The sequence below is a fragment of the Hippocampus bargibanti genome, linkage group LG12 (assembly GCF_051943395.1).
Source record: "Hippocampus bargibanti isolate YZ-2025 linkage group LG12, ASM5194339v1, whole genome shotgun sequence".
In the NCBI taxonomy this organism is placed as follows: Eukaryota; Metazoa; Chordata; class Actinopteri; order Syngnathiformes; family Syngnathidae; genus Hippocampus; species Hippocampus bargibanti.
The window spans coordinates 20,615,409-20,635,181 of record NC_142745.1 but is presented as its reverse complement, the minus strand read 5'-3'; the positions used below and the strand labels follow the sequence as shown (position 1 = coordinate 20,635,181).

General features: G+C 44.2%; 1 protein-coding gene across 1 annotated transcript in view; it reads right to left on the bottom strand.

The window, feature by feature from the left end:
- The window catches only part of tafa1b (TAFA chemokine like family member 1b), a 160,788-nt gene that overhangs the window by 24,641 nt on the left and 116,374 nt on the right, over positions 1-19,773 (bottom strand). Inside the window, exon 3 of the mRNA XM_089010948.1 lies at positions 2,543-2,683. Within this exon, the coding sequence (XP_088867074.1) occupies positions 2,543-2,683 (141 nt within the window). The remainder of the gene's footprint in view (positions 1-2,542; positions 2,684-19,773) is intronic.

Here is a 19,773-nt window from a genome sequence, read left to right as displayed (position 1 = left end):
GGTTCGTAAACCGAGGTATCACTGTAGATACCTCTAGATCACGGTAACGCACGACTGGCTCAGTTCCTCAACTTGTTGCGCAGCTTCCGCTCAAAATGGAACATTTGAAGGTTCTTGTTTTTTTTTTTGTTTGGCGCGATAAACAAAAACATGTGGGGGCGCCACCTTTTTTCACCTGAAAGCGCTCGTTAATGGAATCAAAAGATTTGTGGCTGGAGAGCCTGAAACCTGCTAAGGCGTCAATGTATGAACAAAAGATTATTTTTGACTTCTTTGCCTGAATTTTTGTGAGGTAGGCTTTGATTCGCCTGATCTTTGCCAACTTGTATTCTAAACTTTCCTCATGACGTTGTGAAACAAAAAAAGTCACACTCTGCCAGATATTCTTCCATTCGGTGAGCGTTGATTTAAAGGACAACCAACACCTTTTTTTGTTACCTAACAGACATCAGAAAAACGCTTTATAGCATCTAAAATACCCAAAACACACCAATAAAAATGAGTTAAAGTGTCCCAAAACTACTTCAAAATGACCCCGAAGATGCCGAGTTTCAGAAGGTCCCGCCCCCTTGTTCGTGACATCACGCCAGCACGTCTTGTCTTGCTCTACAATCAAAACAATGGCTTCAGAAGATGCGATGACGCTTCAGAGAAGATGCTTTCTTGTTACTCATCCAGTTATGAATATGATTGGAATAGTTCTGAAGAGGAAAGCATAAATGTTTGCAATCGATTAAAGAAGTCCTTCCGGATCATTTTGAAGGGTCTGGACTCCAATGTAGCATCCCGGAAAATGCACAAGATGGCACCCAAGCTCCATTGGAAATGGGCTTATTTGTCTGCTGGGAATTTATGTCAACTAGTATGAAATAGTAGTCTTGGTGAAACACACAACGATTCACTATGCCGTTATTTATGTGTTTCCCTTCTAATTTCGCCATCAACATGGCTCAACACAAAGTTTTCAGACCAAACAAAGTAGTGTGTCGCTTTCTCGGTCAGGGGGGTTCCAGACCTGACATCACGTCAGGCATCGTCAGCAACTCGAAAACAAGACTTTCTGAATAATTAGTGTGAGTCTTAAAACGTAAAATATATAAGTTATTTGAAGTGATTTTACAAATTATGGACGCAACTTGCCCAAAGGTGTCGGTTGTCCTTTAAAAGACGTCACTTTTTTGTTTAACTGACACCAGAAAAACGTTTTATAGAATCTAAAACATGCAGTCTGATATTTTTAGTTCAATGCAAAACACCAATAAAAATGACTTAAAGTGTCCAAAATCTGCAAAAAAATGAGCTGCGAATTGGGCATTTTCAGAAAGTCCCGCTCCCATTTTGTGACGTCACGCCAAGACGTCTTGCATTGCTTGTGAATCAAAACAATGGCTTCAGATTCGGAGAATATGCTTTCTTGTTACACATTCAGTTATGAATATGATTCAAATAGTCCTGAAGAGGAAAGCATACATGTTTGCAATCGATTAAAGAATTTATTTGTGCCATTTTGAGGCAACATTGGGGGAAAATGTCTCACCCAAAAAAAAGAGGCACAAAATGGCGACCTCCTGTCGCCACCTCCGTTTCCACAAGCTGATAAATTCCTTATATGGCGCTTGGACGCCCTCTTCTGGCCTTCTGGCGGCTTTTGGGTGCAACGTGAGGTCCGCAGACAATACAAGTACAGCAAAATACATTGACGTGATGGAAGGACCGTGACAAAGCGTCTTTTTTTACAGTCAAGGGAGGTCCTTTCGTGACGTCACGTACGGACTCGTCATCAACTCAAAAACAAGACTTCCTGAATATTCAGCGTGAGTCTTCAAACGTAATATGTAAAATATGCTCAGTCGAAGTCTGTTTGAAGCCATTTTACAAATTATGGACACAACCTTTAAAGGACAACCGATGTCCCGGAGTGACATCACGGAGGGAACGCCCCTGACCGAGAAAGCGACACACAATGCATTTTAGGTACTTTGTTTCGTCTGAAAACACTGTGTTGGTATCACCTCATCAGCATAACTAAGCCTATGTTGCCTAAGAAGTCGGTTGTACGAACGATCCAAATTGAACCTCAGCCCACCATGGCGATTTAGTGAAGGAATTTGCTGTTTTATGAAAATAGCTTCTTTTACTCCCCTTTCAAAGCATCTATTTTCTTTCGCTGATATTTTAACCTCATTGTCGTCAAATGAGTGGTTGCTAGCTTTTAGGTGCATATATACTGCCGATTGAGGCCCACTAGTATTATCCCTGCGATGTGGACAGTCGGGATATATGTAGGGCCGAAACTACCGCAAAAGGCTTTAGTTTGCTGACGAAGCCTTTTCATAAGAAGCGAAACGTCCGACACCTTCAAAGAAGTACAGATGACGGCTGAAGAAACCATTTCATCGATGGACCACTCCTGTACGACTGACAGTTTACACAGATGTGTTGGAATTATTATGTCATTTTACGGACCGCTGTACTCCCAAAGCGTCTATTTGTCAGCCCTTTAGCTGACGTGATAATGAACGGATGCGAGATGTCACCTCACCATCCACGCAGGAGGGATTGTTGCGCGTCGTTCCTGCCACTTTGCCTGGCAAACAGGAGCACTTGACCGTCTGCGAGCGTTCCTCGATGCGATTCTTGTTACAGCATCGGTGGGCCGCAATCACCTCACATGTGCCTCCCTCTGTGGACAACAAATACACATCAATGCCTCATGTTGCCCTGGCCAACTGTTATCTCTACTGTATATACTATATATCAGGTGTCAGGAATCTATGGCTCGCGAGCCATATATGGCTCTTTTGATCATTGCATCTGGCTCGCCGATAAAACTAAATACTGTACTGTACATATTCTCGCTTTTTTGCTGTTCATTTCCTATTTGGGCGGCAGTTGGTGGAAAGAGCAATTTTGATTGGATGATACTGACCTATGGCCGTTCATGTTGAAACAGGTAAACGCCCCATTTTCAATAAGCCTGACGAGTAAAAAACAATGACTAGTCGAGTATCGTACACTTGAATGGACGGAAGGATTTGCCTTTGTGGGGAGAAAATGTTTTGCCGTGATTCTAATCTGCAATAAAAAATATACCATGAATGGGTGGTTTGCGCACCGGCTTCACAGTGCATAGGTTGCTGGTTCGGGTCCCGGTCTTGAAGTGAGAGAACGAGAGGGTGCCGATTGTGTCGAGTCACTGCCAGGTAGCGCCCACGCCGGAGAGAAATGAGGGAGCCGTTACCAGTGGCCCCATTCACACAATTATAAAGCGAGGGGCTAATTCGGGCAGCCGAACTGCAGGAGCAGGGCCCTCCATCATTGCGCTCTCCTTTCCTCGCACCCGGGGAAAAACGCTTTATCTTTTCTGGACAGGCAGCGCAACAGACACCCGCGTCCTACAATTAAAGAGGGAAGCCATCCCAGGACGGAGGAGAAAAGTGGCAGGATGAACAGGATGCAACATCTTGTTACTGCGCAGCGCACACACATGGGGCCAGGTGACCAAAAGGCATTGGATCTTCTTCGGCGAGGTTTCTGGCGGTCTTGGAGAAAAGATGCTGCAACACTCATGGAGACACAAACATTTGCCAATCTGCTGTAAAAAAAAAGTTCACAGCGAAAGCCCTGCGTCCGTTGAATTGACAATGGGGTGTCATTTCACGGGGAAACGTTGAGATTACATCAGCCGCCACTGTTTGTACCGTCGGCACGCTAGCATAGGCTTGACGGATGGCGTCCTCCATGTTTGTGAGGCAGCCAAAGGGGTCCGAGCAAACCGCCAAGACAGAGTGAGCGGCTGTGCGCTTCAGATTTGACGGAGGGGAAGTGAAGGGCATCGACGAGGCTCATTTTTCTCTCACAGGCCCAAAGTGACAGCAGTGGCCACTGGGCGACCGGATGAGGTGATTATGTTGAAGAAGATCAATGCCTCATTGTTTTCACCTTGGTCCAACTGCCAATTAAAAGCCGCTAATGAGAAGGACTGGTGAATTTTCGGGGTTAGGGGCAACAGGCCGGCATCAGTGCTGGACACAAAGAGGGGACGGGAAACAAACAGCAAGCGATAATAATACTAAGAAGAATAATACATTTTATTTTAAGCGCCTTTCAAAGATCTCAAGGACACTTTACTGTCACAGACAAGCATAGGTACTATAATAAATAAAATACAATCACAAATAGAATACAATAAATAAAATACAATTGTAAATAGAAACAAGAGAAAGAGCTACACAGAAAATGCTATTTTAAATAGGTGGGTTTTGAGATGGGATTTGAAGGTGGGGAGAGAATCCATGTTACGAATGTTGGGAGGAAGTGAGTTCCAGAATTTGGGGGCTGAGCAGCAGAAAGCTATGATCCCCCCATCGTGCTGAGACGGGTGGGGGTGGGGGGGTCACACTGAGGTGGAGGGAAGAAGAGGATCTGAGGGAACGAGAGGGAATAGAAATTTGAAGAAGATCAGATAGGTAAGGGGGACAGGGTTATGGATAGCTTTAAATGTATAAAGAATCATTTTAAAGTTGCTTCTATATTTGACCAGGAGCCAGTGGAGCTCTTGGAGGACGGGGGTGATGTGGTGAAAGAATGAGGTTCTGGTGATGATCCTGGCTGAAGAATTCTAGACGAGTTGAAGTTTGTGGAGAAGTTTCTGAGGGACACCAAGGAAAGTGAATTGCAATAGTCAATCTGGGAGATGACAAGACTATGAACGAGGATAGCAGTGGTGTGAGGGGCGAGAGATGGGTGAAGACGATTGAAATTGCGTAGGTGGAAGTACGCAGATTGGGTTAAGTTATTTATATGGGAGTGGAAAGATAGTGTGCTGTCAAGGATGACACCTAGGCTTTTGACCAGATGGGAGGGAGAAACGGTCGAATTGTCAATAGCGAGAGAGAAATTGTTCGCTTTGCTTCAGGTGGATTTGGTACCAATGAGGAGAATTTCCCTTTTTTTGCTGTTAAGTTTGAGGAAGTTGTAGGAGTAAGAGTGAAAATGGAAGAAGGTGGAAGAGAGGCGTCGGGTTGAGAGAGAGCTGGGTGTCATCCGCAAAGCAATGAAATTGTACACCAAATTTATGTTGAGAATATTGCCAAGGGGAAGAAGGTAGGTGATAAAGAGGAGAGGTCCCAGGACAGAGCGATGGCATTTGTTGGACTCGGGAGCAGGTGCAGGGGCAGGGACAGTGGGCTCTTTTCCCATGATTTCCACATTAAAACCGAACAAGGACAAGGCGATAAGATGCAGTTGGATGTCTTTGATATGTTGCATTTTAAAGGACAACCAACACCTCCGGACAAGTTGCGTCCATAATTTGTAAAATCACTTCAAGAGATTCCACAGCATATAGCTATATTTTATGTTTTAAGACTTGCACTGAATATTCATGAAGTCTTGTTTTTGAGTTGATGACGATCCCCTAAGTGATGATGAATTTTGGTACGTTTTTCCATCTGAAAACACCGTGTTGATTGCGAAATTAGAAGGAAAATTACATTAATAATGCGATGGTGAATCATTGTGTGTCGCAGACAAATGCGGTAACACGCAAAAAGAAGGTTAAGTTTACACAAATTCCCAGCGGACAAATTAGCCCATTTGCAACAGAGCTTGTGCGCTATCTTGCATTTTCTGGGCGCTAAAACTGGAGTCCAGATGGCTCGAATTGATACAGAAGGACTTCTTTAATGAATTGCAATCATTTATGCTTTCCTCTTCAGAACTATTTGAATCATATTCATAAGTGGCTGAGTAACAAGAAAGAATCTGCTCCGAATCTGAACTCTCTGAAGCCATTGTTTTGATTCTGGAGCAAGGCAGTGTGTGCACTAATAGTGATGTCACGAACAAGGGGGCGGGACTTTCTGAATCAGCCCAGTTCCGAGCTCATTTTGTGGCAGTTTTAAGACACTTTAAGTCATTTTTATTGGTGTTTTGCATTTGACTAAAATATCACCCTTTGTGTTTTGGGTATGCTATAATAGATGCTATAAAAAGTTTTTCTCATGTCAGTTAGGAAACAAAAAAATGGTGTCGTTTGTCCTTTAAATGGTCACATTGTCGAAAAGGCACATGCGTTGTTGCTCACGAAAATTGGGCTGGCACAAAATATTTCCATCTTCCGAGTGACAAAGAATGTGGCTCAGCAAGCGTGCGTCCACTCTCTTCTCATCTCGTCGCATATACTTTTGGGAAAAAAATACTCCCCACAAAGGAAGGAAGAATAATTGGCTCGTCCGTGGCCAGCAGCTTCTCAGCTTGCAGTTTTCAACCATTGTCGTTTCTTTGCCGCTTTTATCGCTCACTTATCAACTTATTTACATTTTGTATGGCCACGGGAATAAACAAAGCCGAGAGGAAAACGACACACCCCCAACAATTGTTTTACTCCTTAATTGGTATGCACTCAAGTGGAAATGAGACGATGCCACCTGCAAGCTGAGTTTGTGAGGCAAGGAGGGTTTTTTTTTTTTCTTCAAAACAAACAGATGCTGCTTCAACTGGTCTGGTGTAACAATCTGAATCAAGCTACAGTTATACCACGATTTACGAACCCCTTGGCTTACAAACTTTTTTGTTTATGAATGTTAAATTTATGAACATTTTACCTTGGCATTCGAACTATTTTTCGGGATCAAACCTCTAATGATGGAGGGCACTGATTTGCTGTGGCGACCCCTTGAAGGGAAAAGCCGAAAGGAAAAGAAGAAGAAGACACACGGAGTTGTCACAATGACTGATGTGTCGTTCGCGAACGAGCCAGTTCTCCTAACAAGAAAATGGCAGCTGGCTTGTTTTGGTCCTCTATTCCCCGCCCCAGTCGTCGGTTAAAGCCACTTGATTGGTCAAGAACGCAGCAGTGATGGGTGGGGCTTACAGACAGAAAGAGAGTGAAGCCATTCTCCGAAAAAGAAAATGGCCCCGACATTTTTTTGTCCACTATTGCCCGCCCCCAGTCTTCCGTTAAAGCCACATGATTGGTCAAGAGCGCAGCAGTGATGGGAGGTGGTTTAAACATTAAAGAGACAGGCAGATGACAGAGAGAGTAACAAAATGGATAGAAAACAGTGACATTTGGACTTGTTTCAACTTTGATAGTTGAAAGGCAGAGTGTAGACCGCAAGGTTAAAATTTCCATCAATCAGGCTCCAAAAATAACCCGCACAAGCCATCTGTACACTTGATGCAAAAAGATATCCACCCAGCTAAAAAGGACACAATTGATGAGGAACTAGGTAAAATTATCGCAGAGAAAGCACCTACAAGGGATCATTCCTCAAGATGGTGGCCATCAACGACCATCACAAAGGTAAATAAAACCACTTTATTATATAGTACAAATAATTTCTTTAATTATAATACAATAGAACATTTATTTTACATAAAATAAGGTATATTTTGTGTAGTTTTAAGGCTTAGAAAATTAGAAAGTAGAAATATATGTTTTATGGGGACCTGGGAACGGATTATTCTCATTTTAATGGTTTCCTATGGGAAATTAATTTTTGGGATACACACTATTCTCCTTACACACTCTGTCTGGGAACCAATTAATTCGGAAGCCAAGGTATCACTGTCGCTAGAAAAATAGTGAAAACAGGCCATTGTCGTGGGCGCAGCAGCTCCAAGGCGGGCAAGCTCAGCCAGCACCTTCTCGGCAGCTACTTCGCCGTTCCACCAAATTAGCTCTGAACTAAACCTTGAATATTCTTGAAAGAGCGTTACGGTCAATGAAAGCTGGGCTAACATGAAATGACCGGACCTGACTGAGTCTACCCCTCACGCCCCATCCTAATTGTTTCGGCACTTACACGGCTATCGTTCACGGGTGTAAAGTCGGCATCGGGGCGGAATGGCTGCCGCATACAAATTGAAGGCTGAGAATGATGCGCTGACCAAGAAAGAGGAAGTGAGCAAAGATCTTTTCCGGTGTGCCCATTGCCCAAAAAAAGGCAAAGTTCGCTCAGTGTTTTTGTGCTACTCCATCTGACTTTGCTCTTTGAGATTTGCGCAGTGAATTTAAGGGGCGGTAAATGTTATTTGATTTGTTTAGCACTAAAGAGAACCCTCTACCCCACCCCCACCCGATTAAAGGACAACTGACGCCCCATACAAGTTGTGTCCATAATTTGTAAAATCACTTCAAATGACTTCTACTGAGCGTATTTTACAAAGATTCCAGGGCATATAGCTATATTTTACGTATTAAGACTCATGCTGAATATTCACGAAGTCTTGTTTTCGAGTTGATGACGATGCCTGACGTGACGACACACAATGCATTTTGGGTACTTTGTTCGGTCTGAAAACTTCATGTTGATACGTGTTGATGGCCAAATTAGAAGGAAGACACATCAATAACGCGATGGTGAATCGTTGTGTGTTGCACCAAGACTACTATTTGATACTAGTTGACACAAATTCCCAGCAGACAAATCAGCCCATTTCTAATGGACCTTGGGCACCATCTTGTGCATTTTCTGGGACGCTACATGGGAGTCCTGACAGCTCGAATTGATACGGGAGGACTTCTTTGATCGATTGCAAACATTTATGCTTTCCTCTTCAGAACTATTTGAATCATATTCATAACTGGATGAGTAACAAGAAAGCATCTTCTCCGAATCTGAAGCCATTGTTTTGATTCTAGAGCAAGGCAAGATGTCCTGGCGTGACGTCATGAACTGGGGTCGGGACTTTCTAAAAATCCCCAGTTCCGAGGTCCTTATGTGGTAGTCTTTTTTATCTGTGTTTTGGATTTGACAAAAAATATCAGCCTGTGTGTTTTGGGTATTTTAGATGCTATAAAACGTTTTTCTAATGTCAGTTAGGAAAAAAAAAAAAATGGTGTCGGTTGTCCTTTAAGCATGCTACAAAGCATTGTCGACTGTTTTGCAAATGAGGAACTCGGTGGCAGTCCCAGAAAGCAACTTTTCATGTTCCTCCTCTTGGCAGATAATACAAATGTATATTTTATCAGGAATTACACAATCCCCATTTAGGGATGCCGACTTGTATAACAGCCGCCGTTAAAATGAACAGCGTAGGAAGATAAATCCCTGGGAGGAGTAGAAATAGACCCGGCCGGATAATTCGATTTTATGTTTGCTTCAATGACATTTGACATTCATCTCTTCAGTAATTATGCGAAAGGCAGGGCGTGACAGGAGGCAGGAGGCATATTTCTGCGTCGAAGGCAAACTACAGTGATACCTCAGATTACTAACGCCTTGGCTAGTGAACTTTTCGGCTTACAAATGTTAAATTCACGAGAATTTAATCTTTCAGGATACACACAGAGCGCCACAATGAGTGAAGTGTTGTTCGCGAATGAGCCCGTTCTCCTGACAAGGAAATGGCAGCAGACTATTTTTTGTCCTCGATTCCCCGTCCCCAGTCTTCGGTTAAAACTGCACGTGATTGGTCAAGAACGCAGCAGTGAGGGGGGTTAGGGGGTTACGCAAACACAGAGCTGCGAATAAAAATAGATTAAAGCAGCATGTGGTTGGTCAAGAACGCAGCAAACACAGAGCTGCAAGTAATAATAGATAGGTGAATGACAGTGAGATAGAGAGAGAGAGATAATGGATACAACACACAGTGAAATTTGGACTTGTTTGAACTTAAAGGCAGAGTGTAGCCTGCAAGGTTAAAATTTCCCATCAATCAGGCTCCACAAATAACCCGCACAAGCCATCTGTACACTTCATGCAAAAAGCTATCAACCCAGCTAAACAGAAGACAATTGATGAGGAACTAGGTAAAATTATCGCAGAGGAAGCACAGCAACTTCACTCGGATATCGTCAAGAGGCAACCTGGAAGTTCCTCATCCATTCATGATTTCAAGGCTAGCCACGGATGGTTCGAGAACTTTCAGCGTCGTGCAGGGATTCATAGTGTCATTTGTCATGGTGAGGATGCCAGTTCTGATGCTAAAGCTGCCAAATCTTATAAGGAATCATTCCTCAAGATGGCCACTCCATTCCATCAAGCCATCAACGACCATCATAAAGGTAAATAAGATGACTTTATTATACCGTACAGTTTATTTCTTTAATTACAATACCATGGCACATTTATTGTACATAAAATAAGGTCTATTTTGTGTAGTTTTAAAGCTTGAAAAATTAGAAAGTAGAAAATTATGGCCAATAGCAAGCTATTCGCTAGCTATTGGCTATCTATTCGCTAGGTATTGGCTATCTGTTCGCTAGCAGATGTCTATCTATTCCGTGGCTAATGGCCATCTATTCGCTGGCCGGTGGCTATCTATTCACTGGCTATTGGCTATCTATTTGTGAGCTATTAGCTCTCTATTTACTGGCTTTCGGCTGTCTATTTTCTAGCTATTCGCTAGCTGATAGCTATCAATTCGCTAGCTATTAGCTATCTATTCGCTAGCTAGCTTGCTAGCTTTCTATCTATTTGAGTTAATTCAGGGTTGAGTGAACACTGGCGTGTGTGCCTGCCGCTGCTCACCCACAGAAAAAAACTTATCCTGTGACTGTAAATTGGCCTTGAGAGTTTTGAAAGGCGCTTAGAAATCAAATGCATTATTATCATTATTATTTACATCTAATTTGATGAGTAGGAATAAGAAATTCAAGGTCGATTCTTTATCACCTGTATGGGCCTCCTCTCGCGGACTGGTGACACTCAGTCACTCAGGTCTTTAAGGGTCTTCAAGTGAACGATTGCGGCATGCCTCATTCACCAAAAGCTTTATCGACACCGGTTCAGTAGCGTGAAATGAGCCCAATCCGGAGGGAGCGGCGTGACAAAGCTGATTCAAAAGGCCCAAGAGTGAGCCGTGCACCCGGAACGCTCGGCGTCATGAGAGCTGGGGGCGGGCCGGTTGAGGGGGTTCTGGGGTCCTAACGGTTGAAATCCCCATTACGGCTTTTGTTATGTTTGTGGTTTGGACAGCAAAATGTTGAAAACATTTTGCCGGCACACAAACACAAGCAACACTTTGTGAATAGAAGGAGAAAAAAAAACCCACATGAATAGAAAAAATGGTCAATCATATGCAGGACGTAACCTACGTTGATGGTCTTTAGGTGTGCAGATATTCTTGAACGCGCACGGCAGTTCTATTATCTTGCTTAAGGACAAAAAAAGCCGTAGGCTCAAGCCAGAAACTGAACGATGCATCCCAGGTAGCATCATTTGGATTGCTTTTACCTTGATTAGTCTCGCAGTGGAGAAATTTTAGTCTCGCAGTGGAGAAATTTACATTTCACAGCAGCAAAGTTATGAAAGGAAGATGAAAGGAATGAAAGAAGTAGAAAAACAAATACAGGAGCTGCTGGAATGGCAGCCATTCTCGCGGCCCCATCTTGAAGGAATAAATAAGTAAATAAATAAATAACAAATGACAACACAAAGACTCAGAGAGTCATTCATTGTTAAAGGACAACCGACACCTCCGGACATGTTGCGTCCATAATTTGTAATATCACTTCAAATGACTTCTACTGAGCGCATTTTACAAAGATTTCACCGCATATACAGTAAAGTCTCGTTATATCGATATTCTCGGGAGTCCGAAAAATATCGATATAACCGGGACTATCGATATATCCGACCCTGCACGCATGTAATTTTCTCCTTGCGGTCATAGAAATAGTATCGTAATAAGCGGTACTATCGATATAACCGATAGCGATATAACGAGACTTTACTGTAGCTATATTTTACCTTTTCAGACTTGCGCTGAATATCCATGGAGTCTTGTTTTCGAGTTGATGATCATGCCCTAAGTGACATTCACAGTCACATTCAGAACACCCCTGAGCGAGAAAGCGGCACACAATGCATTTTGGGTACTTTTTTCGTCTGAAAACACCATGTTGATCGCGAAATCAGAAGCAAAACTACATAACACGTTTAAACCGTGAACTTCCCAAATATAAGCAGCATATTGACTGTTTCACCAGAGGAGAAAACATTCTAGATCATTGTTACACAGCACTCAAAGGCGCATACCGGTCTGTTGCGCATGCAGCATTGGGTCTTTCTGACCACTATTTAATCCACTTAATTCCCACATACAAACAGAAACTCAAATGTGTAAAACCGGTAGTCAAGACAGTTAAAACATGGACAGATGAAGCAAAGTTATCGCGACAAGAATGCTTAGACTGCACTGATTGGAGCGTCTTTGAAACTTCAACGGGCACATTGGATGAATACACAGACACTGTAACATCATACATCAGTTCCTGTGAGGACGTGTGAGTACCAACAAAGTCCTTCCGCTCATTCAACAACAACAAGCCATAGTTCACTCCCAAACTCAGGCATCTTAGGAAAGAGAAAGAATCCGCATTTAAAAGCGGCGATCGAGCAGTTTACAAACTTGCGCGAAACAGTCTGACGAAGGAAATTAACATCGCCGAAGCCAACTATGACGTTGGCAACCGGGAACTGCTGGCGGTCGTCCTGGCTCTGCAGGAATGGAGACACTGGCTTGAGGGAGCTACACACCCCTTCACCATCTACACGGATCATAAAAACCTGGCGGCCATCTGGACTGCCAAGAGACTTAACTCACGACAGGCCCGCTGGTCACTCTTCCTCACCGGTTTCAACTTTTCTCTCACCTACTGCCCAGCGTCGCAGAACACCAAGCCCAATGCCCTATCCCGCATTCATGAGCCGGCAGAAAGGGAGGAGATCACCGCCAACATCCTGCCGGCCCTGCGCATCCTGGGCGCCCTGTGGTGGGAGGTTGAGAGGAAAGTTCAGCAAGCCCAGGGGACGGCCCCCATCCCCAGAGGCTGCCCCACGGATCACCTGTTCGTCCCCCCTCCGCTATGCACTGAGGTGCTCATCTTAACAAACAGTTCTCCGCTAACGACTCTGCATCGGTGTGGAATGGCCTGAAAGCAATAACAAATTATCGTTTACCTTCCCCCCAAGCAGTGTACAACAATGGCATGGCTGATGAGTTAAATACATACTTTTGCCGATTTGAAAAGGACACCACCATTTCCCCTGTCTGCCCACCATTACCAGAAACTACCGTATCTCCGCCCTCTGCCCTACAGATCCACGAACTGGACGTTAGACGGCTCTTCAAGCAGGAAAAGATCAAGAAAGCTGCAGGACCTGACAGAGTGTCCCCCTCCTACCTGAGAGTCTGCGCTGACCAGCTGGCTCCGGTCTTCACACAAATCTCCAATAGATCCCTGGAGCAGTGTGAAGTCCCATCCTGCTTCAAACAGTCTACTATCGTCCCAGTTCCAAAGAAACCAGCACCCTCGGGATTGAACGACTATAGACCTGTCGCTCTGACGTCTGTGGTCATGAAGTCCTTTGAACGCCTCGTGCTGAACCACCTAAAAAACATCACCGGACCTCTGCTAGATCCTCTTCAGTTTGCCTACCGGGCAAACAGGTCTGTGGAGGATGCAGTCAACATCGGACTGCACCACATCCTCGACCACCTTGACAACACAGGAACCTACGCAAGGATCCTGTTTGTGGACTACAGCTCTGCGTTCAATACCATCATCCCAGAACTCCTCATCCCCAAACTTCTCCAGCTTGGTGTGTCCCCCACGATCTGCCAATGGACCCTCAGCTTCCTGACAGGACGGACACAACAGGTCAGACTGGGAAATATATCATCCACAACACGAACCACGAGCACTGGAGCCCTGCAGGGATGCGTCCTCTCTCCATTGCTCTTCTCTCTCTACACGAACGACTGCACCTCAACGCACCCAGCTGTCAAATTGATAAAGTTCGCAGACGACACCACGGTCATCGGTCTCATCAAAGACGGCGACGAGTCTGCGTACCGACAACAAGTGGAGCAGCTGGAGCTCTGGTGCAGCCGTCACAACCTGGAGCTGAACACGCTCAAGACAGTAGAGATGATCGTGGACTTCAGGAAACATCCATCACCACAGCTACCCCTCACACTATCCAACTGCCTGGTGTCAACCGTTGAGACCTTCAAGTTCCTGGGAATCACAGTCTCCCAGGACATGAAGTGAGAGGTCAACACCAACTTTATTCTGAAAAAGGCCCAACAGAGAATGTACTTCCTGAGGCTGCTAAAGAAGCATGGCCTGCCACAGGAGGTGCTGCAACATTTCTACACGGCTGTCATCAAATCCATCCTGTGTTCTTCCATCACCGTTTGGTTCGGGGCTGCCACAAAAATGGACAAAATCCGACTTCAACGGACAGTTAGGACAGCGGAAAAAATCATTGGCACCGCCCTACCCACTCTCGAGGACTTGCACACTGCAAGAATCCAAACTAGGGCGCGGAAAATCCTACTGGACCCTCCGCACCCTGCCCACCACCTTTTCCAGCTACTCCCCTCAGGCAGGCGCTACCGATCGATGCGCACCAAATCCAGCAGACATTTAAACAGCTTCTTCCCCCAAGCCATTAACTCTTTGAACTCTTTCAGCAGTAGCCAAAATGGAACTGTATAGTGCCACTTAGCAGTTTTTTTGATGACGATACTAGTGCAGCGTGTTCTACCGGAAACAAATTCCTTGTGTGTTCTACATACTTGGCAATAAAGATGATTCTGATTCTGATTCTGATAAATAACGTGATGGTTAATCGTTGTGTGTCGTGGCCAATTGCCGTAACGCGCATAAAGTAGGTGTAAGTTGACACAAATTCCCAGCGCGCAAATCAGCCCATTTCCGACAGAGCTTGTGCACCATCTTGTGCAGTTTCTGGTCGCTACATTGGAGTCCAGACGGCTCCAGTTGATACGGAAAGACTTCTTTAATCGATTGCAAACATTTATGCTTTCAACAAGGGGGCGGGACTTTCTGAATCTGACAAGTTTCAAGCTCATCTTGTGGCAGTTTTGGGCCGCTTTAACTCATTTTTATTGGTGTTTTGCATTTGACTAAAAATATCAGCTTGCGTGTTTTGGGTATTTTAGATGCTATAAAACTTTTTTTCGGATGTCAGTTAGGAACCAAAAAAATTGTGTCGGTTTTCCTTTAAGCACTCTTTGCCCCCTCTTTGTTACATGAAGCAGCCCAAGATGGAGGAGAGGATCACAGCGTCCTTTTCACCAGTGGATCAGGGACGAAATGATGAAAATTGGCTCCAATTGACAGAGGGAAGTACGTTGGCAACAACACCATCGTATGATCAAGCTAATTGCTCCCTTTAGGGCACCATGTTCAGATTCTATCGATTTGAAAGATCCTTCTAACGTCGTTTCACACAAAACTTAGCCCATTACCTTTTGGAACAAACGTACTGAAAGAAAATTGCATGAGGCTACCTCTGGCTGCCTCTATTAATATCTAGCCCAAAATATCGGATTGCTGAACACAATCGAAATTGTGAGCACTGAAAGAAGTGCTTACCAACTCAATAATGCTGCGCAATAAGAAAAAAACATTTTGTTATAACTTTTTTGGCAAACTTTCATCACGTAATGACCCGACACACACACGCACACACACACACACACACACACACACACACACACACGCACACACACACACACACACACACACACACACACACACACACACACACACACACACACACACACACACACACACACACACACACACACACACACACACACACACACACACACACACACACACACACACACACACACACACACACGCACACCTACACACACAAACATACGACACAATAGGGGAGAAAATGAAGTAGCACAGATGCTCCGTCTGGGGTTAGTACGGCCTGAACTTTATTCAAGGTCCAGAGGACACAGGTCAGTGCGCAGCGTAAAAGAGTGCAGGATGGTAAAATGAGCAAGTAAATTGGCCATTTCGAGTCATGGGAAGCACCCGCTAGAATGACACTATTGAGTAGCCATTGGAAATTGGTCTTTATTTGGAAGGGAACATTCGGTCCAATGCAAGGATTGATTCTTTATTTCAACTCAAGCAAAAAAAAAATGAAAGCGACAAAATGAAAGTGGCAAAAAGTTTTACCGACAACGCGTTTGATGGTTTGCTGTGATGCAGACGTTGGAATTTGCCGGCATTTATGATCCTGCGTTTCGTGATTTGTTTCGTTTTACAAATCGAGGTTCTCGTAACAGGAGAGGCCGTAAAGTCCATCGTGCAATGTGTTGTAAATTTGAGACAGGCAGCCTGTGAAATGAAAATCAACATGACTGGAATATTTAGTCGAAAAAAAAAAAGCTGCCGCAAACGGGTCTTGACATTGACAAGTCATTTGCGAGGACCTGGCCTTAAAGGACAACCGACAGCATTTTTTTTTGTTTCCCAAATGACATCTGAAAAACTTTTACAGCATCTAAAATACCCAAAACACGCAGGCAGACATTTTTAGTCAATTGCAAAACACCAATAAAAATGAGTTAAAGTTCCCCAAAACTGCCACAAAATGAGCTGGAAACTAGGCAGATTCAGAAAGTCCTGCCCCCTTGTTCGTGATGTCACACCAGGATACTCCTTCACAAACTACCTTGCTCCAGAATCAAAACAATGGCTTCAGAGAGTTCAGATTCGGAGAAGATGCTTTCTTGTTACTCATCCAGTTATGAATATGATTCAAATAGTTCTGAAGAGGAAAGCATCAATGTTTGCAATCGATTAAAGAAGTCCTTCCGTATCAATTCGAGCCGTCTGGACTACAATGTAGCGCCCAGAAAATGCACAAGATAGTGCTGGGAATGGGCTGATTTGGTCGCTGGGAATTTGTGTAAACTTACATCTTCTTTATGCGTGTTACCGCAATTGGCCCGCGACACACAACGATTCACCATCACGTTATTTATGGAGTTTTCCTTTTAATTTCGCGATCAACCCTGTGTTTTCAGATGAAAAAAAGTACCCAAAATGCATTGTGTGTTGCTTTCTCGGTCAGGGGCGTTCCCTCCGTGACGTCACTTAGGGCATCACCATCAACTCGAAAACAAAACTTCATGAATATTGCGCGCAAGTCTTAAAAGGTACAATATAGCTATATGCGGAGGAATCTTTGTAAAATGCGCTCAGTCAAAGTCATTTGAAGTGATTTTACAAATTATGGACGCAACATGGCTGTAGGAGTCGGTTGTCCTTTAGCAGTCACACAATTGTAGTCAAACAAGGTGGCAGTAAAACAATGGCCGATTACTTCAACGTAACAACGTAACAAGACTCATCGTGCGCAGTGTACAGTGACTAAAGCAGCGCGGTGCATGTCACCACATTTCCAATGACAAACGCACACATTTTCCAATGGAATGGCACAGCATGTGTACGAACCTTGGATTTAGGCCTTCGTTTCAAGGCCGCTCACAGAAAAAATTACCCACTAAGTACATGCGCTCCAATTTGTCCCATTGAAAAAAAGCATTACAAAGATGGCGAGTGTTTTTTTCAAATGCCTGCCATCATCGACATGAGATGTTTTTTTTCAACCTGCAAAACGGGCCTGGGTTTACGCTTTCTGTACGTTCCGCGCTAGAGAGCTCTATGTGGTGCGGGTCGAAGACAATCGATGTTACGAATGTTGGGAGGAAGTGAGTTCCAGAGTTTGGGGGCAGAGCAGCTGAAAGCTCTGTCCCCCGTCGTGCTAAGACGGGCAGAGGGGCCACACAGAGGTGGCGGGAGGAAGAGGATGTGAGGGAACAAGAGGGAATAGACATTTGAAGGAGGTCAGGTGGTATGGGGGTCAAGCTAATGGATAGCTTTAAATGTATAAATATGAATTTTAAAGTTGATTCTATATGTGACCGGGAGCCAGTGGAGTCTTGGAGGATGAGGTTCTGGTGATGATCCGGCCTGAAGAATTCTGGACGAGTTGAAGTTTGTGGAGAAGCTTCTGAGGGACACCAAGAAGAAGCGAATTGCAAAAGTCAATCCGGGAGGTGACAAGACTATGAACAAGGATAGCAGTTGTGTGAGGGGTGAGAGACGGGCGAAAACGATTGATATTGCGTAGGTGGAAGTACGCTGATCGGGTTAAGTTATTTATGTGGGAGTGGAAAGATAGTGGTCTGTCAAGGATGACACCTAGGCTTTTGACCTGATGGCAGGGAGAAACGGTCAAATTGTCAATAATAAGTGAGAAACTGTTAGCTTTGCTCAAGGTGGATTTGGTACCAACGAGGTGAATGTAAGTTTTTTCACTGTTAAAGTTGAGGAAGTTATGGGTCGACCAGGATTTAATTTCAGAGAGGCAGAGTGAAAGAGAAGAAGGTGGAAGGGAGGCGTCAGGTTTGCTGGAGAATGGAGCTGAGTGTCATCCGCAAAACAATTAAAGTGTATAACAAATTTACAGAGAATATTGCCAAGGGGAAGAAGGTTGGTGAAGAGGAGAGGTCCCAGGACAGAGCCTTGGGGCGCACCAGAAGATACAGGAGAGAACTGTGAAGTGAATGAGTAAATTTGCATGAACTGAGAGCGGCCAGAGAGATAAACAAAAGCCAACAAAAAGAAGAAAAAAAAGAAGAACAATTTTGTGTGCTAACCACGAACTGGTGGGCGCTACCAAATGTGACATTTGAAGAGCGACCTTGCAGTCAGATGCAGCAAGGGCAGGAAACAGATGACCGGGGGGAAATCGAGTGGATTGAAACAATCGCGACGAGACTGAAGGACACAATTACGATTCATGTTTCCCAATGAGAGTGAGACTCGTCAACAGCAAAACATACACGTGCAGAAATACACCCCAGTAGTGTAAAAATATCATAGCTAGACCTCGAACCATAGCGGATGGTTTTGAGGTTCAAAGTTTGGTTCTTGTGCTTGGCACAGCACTCGAGATACGTTTGACGTGTTGGTGTCATTGGAATCGGGGCGGAGGAAGACTAAACGTGGGCTAGTCAATGTTGGTTCTAATTCTTGTATCTCGTCCTGGTTCTGGTTCAACTGGGTTTTATGATGAAATACCAGCAGGGACCATAAATGGTGAACAGAAAAGACTACTTTATTCTTGCAAACAATAGAATGACATGTCTAGTCGGAGCGGGGAAGCCAAGAGAGACAGGGCTGCCCTTTTCACCTAGTTTTATCATACAGCAGCGATGACATCATCTCGACCAGGCCTATCAGCAAAAGGGACGGGTTTGGGAGAACTTTAGACTGAAAATGAATATGTGTTGGACCCTACTGATGCAACAAGTTATCTAATAAACTACATACATCCATATAGACTAAACTAAACGTGAAATAACATAGGATGTTTACGAATGTGTATAAAAACACTATCAGTCAACATGAGGCAATGATCATCTCCAGTGATACCTCGGTTTACGAACCCCTTGGCTTACAAACTTTTCAGTTTACGAACGTTACATTTATGAAAATTTTACCTTGGCTTACAAACTTTTTTCATACACAGAGCTGCCTCAATGACTGATGTGTCGTCCGCGAACAACAAAATGGCAGCCGACTGTTTTTGTCCTATTTCCCGCCCCAGTCTTCGGTTAAAGCCACGTGATTGGTCAAGAATGCAGCAGTGAGGTTGTTTATACATTAAAGAGTCATGCTTTCGACAGTGAGAGAGTTTTCAACTTTGTTCAAAGGCAGAGTGTAGCCTGCAAGGTTAAAATATCCCATCAATCACGCTCCTCAAACCACCCGCACAAGCGCATAAGTACTCTTGATGCAAAAAGCTATCAACCCAGCTAAACAGAACACAATTGATGAGGAACTAGATACAATTATCACAGAGAAAGCACCTACAAGGGATCATTCCTCAAGATGGTGAAAGAAGGTTCCGTTCTTCATCAAGTGTTTAATGCTAATGAAACCGGCCACTCCATTCCATCAAGCCATCA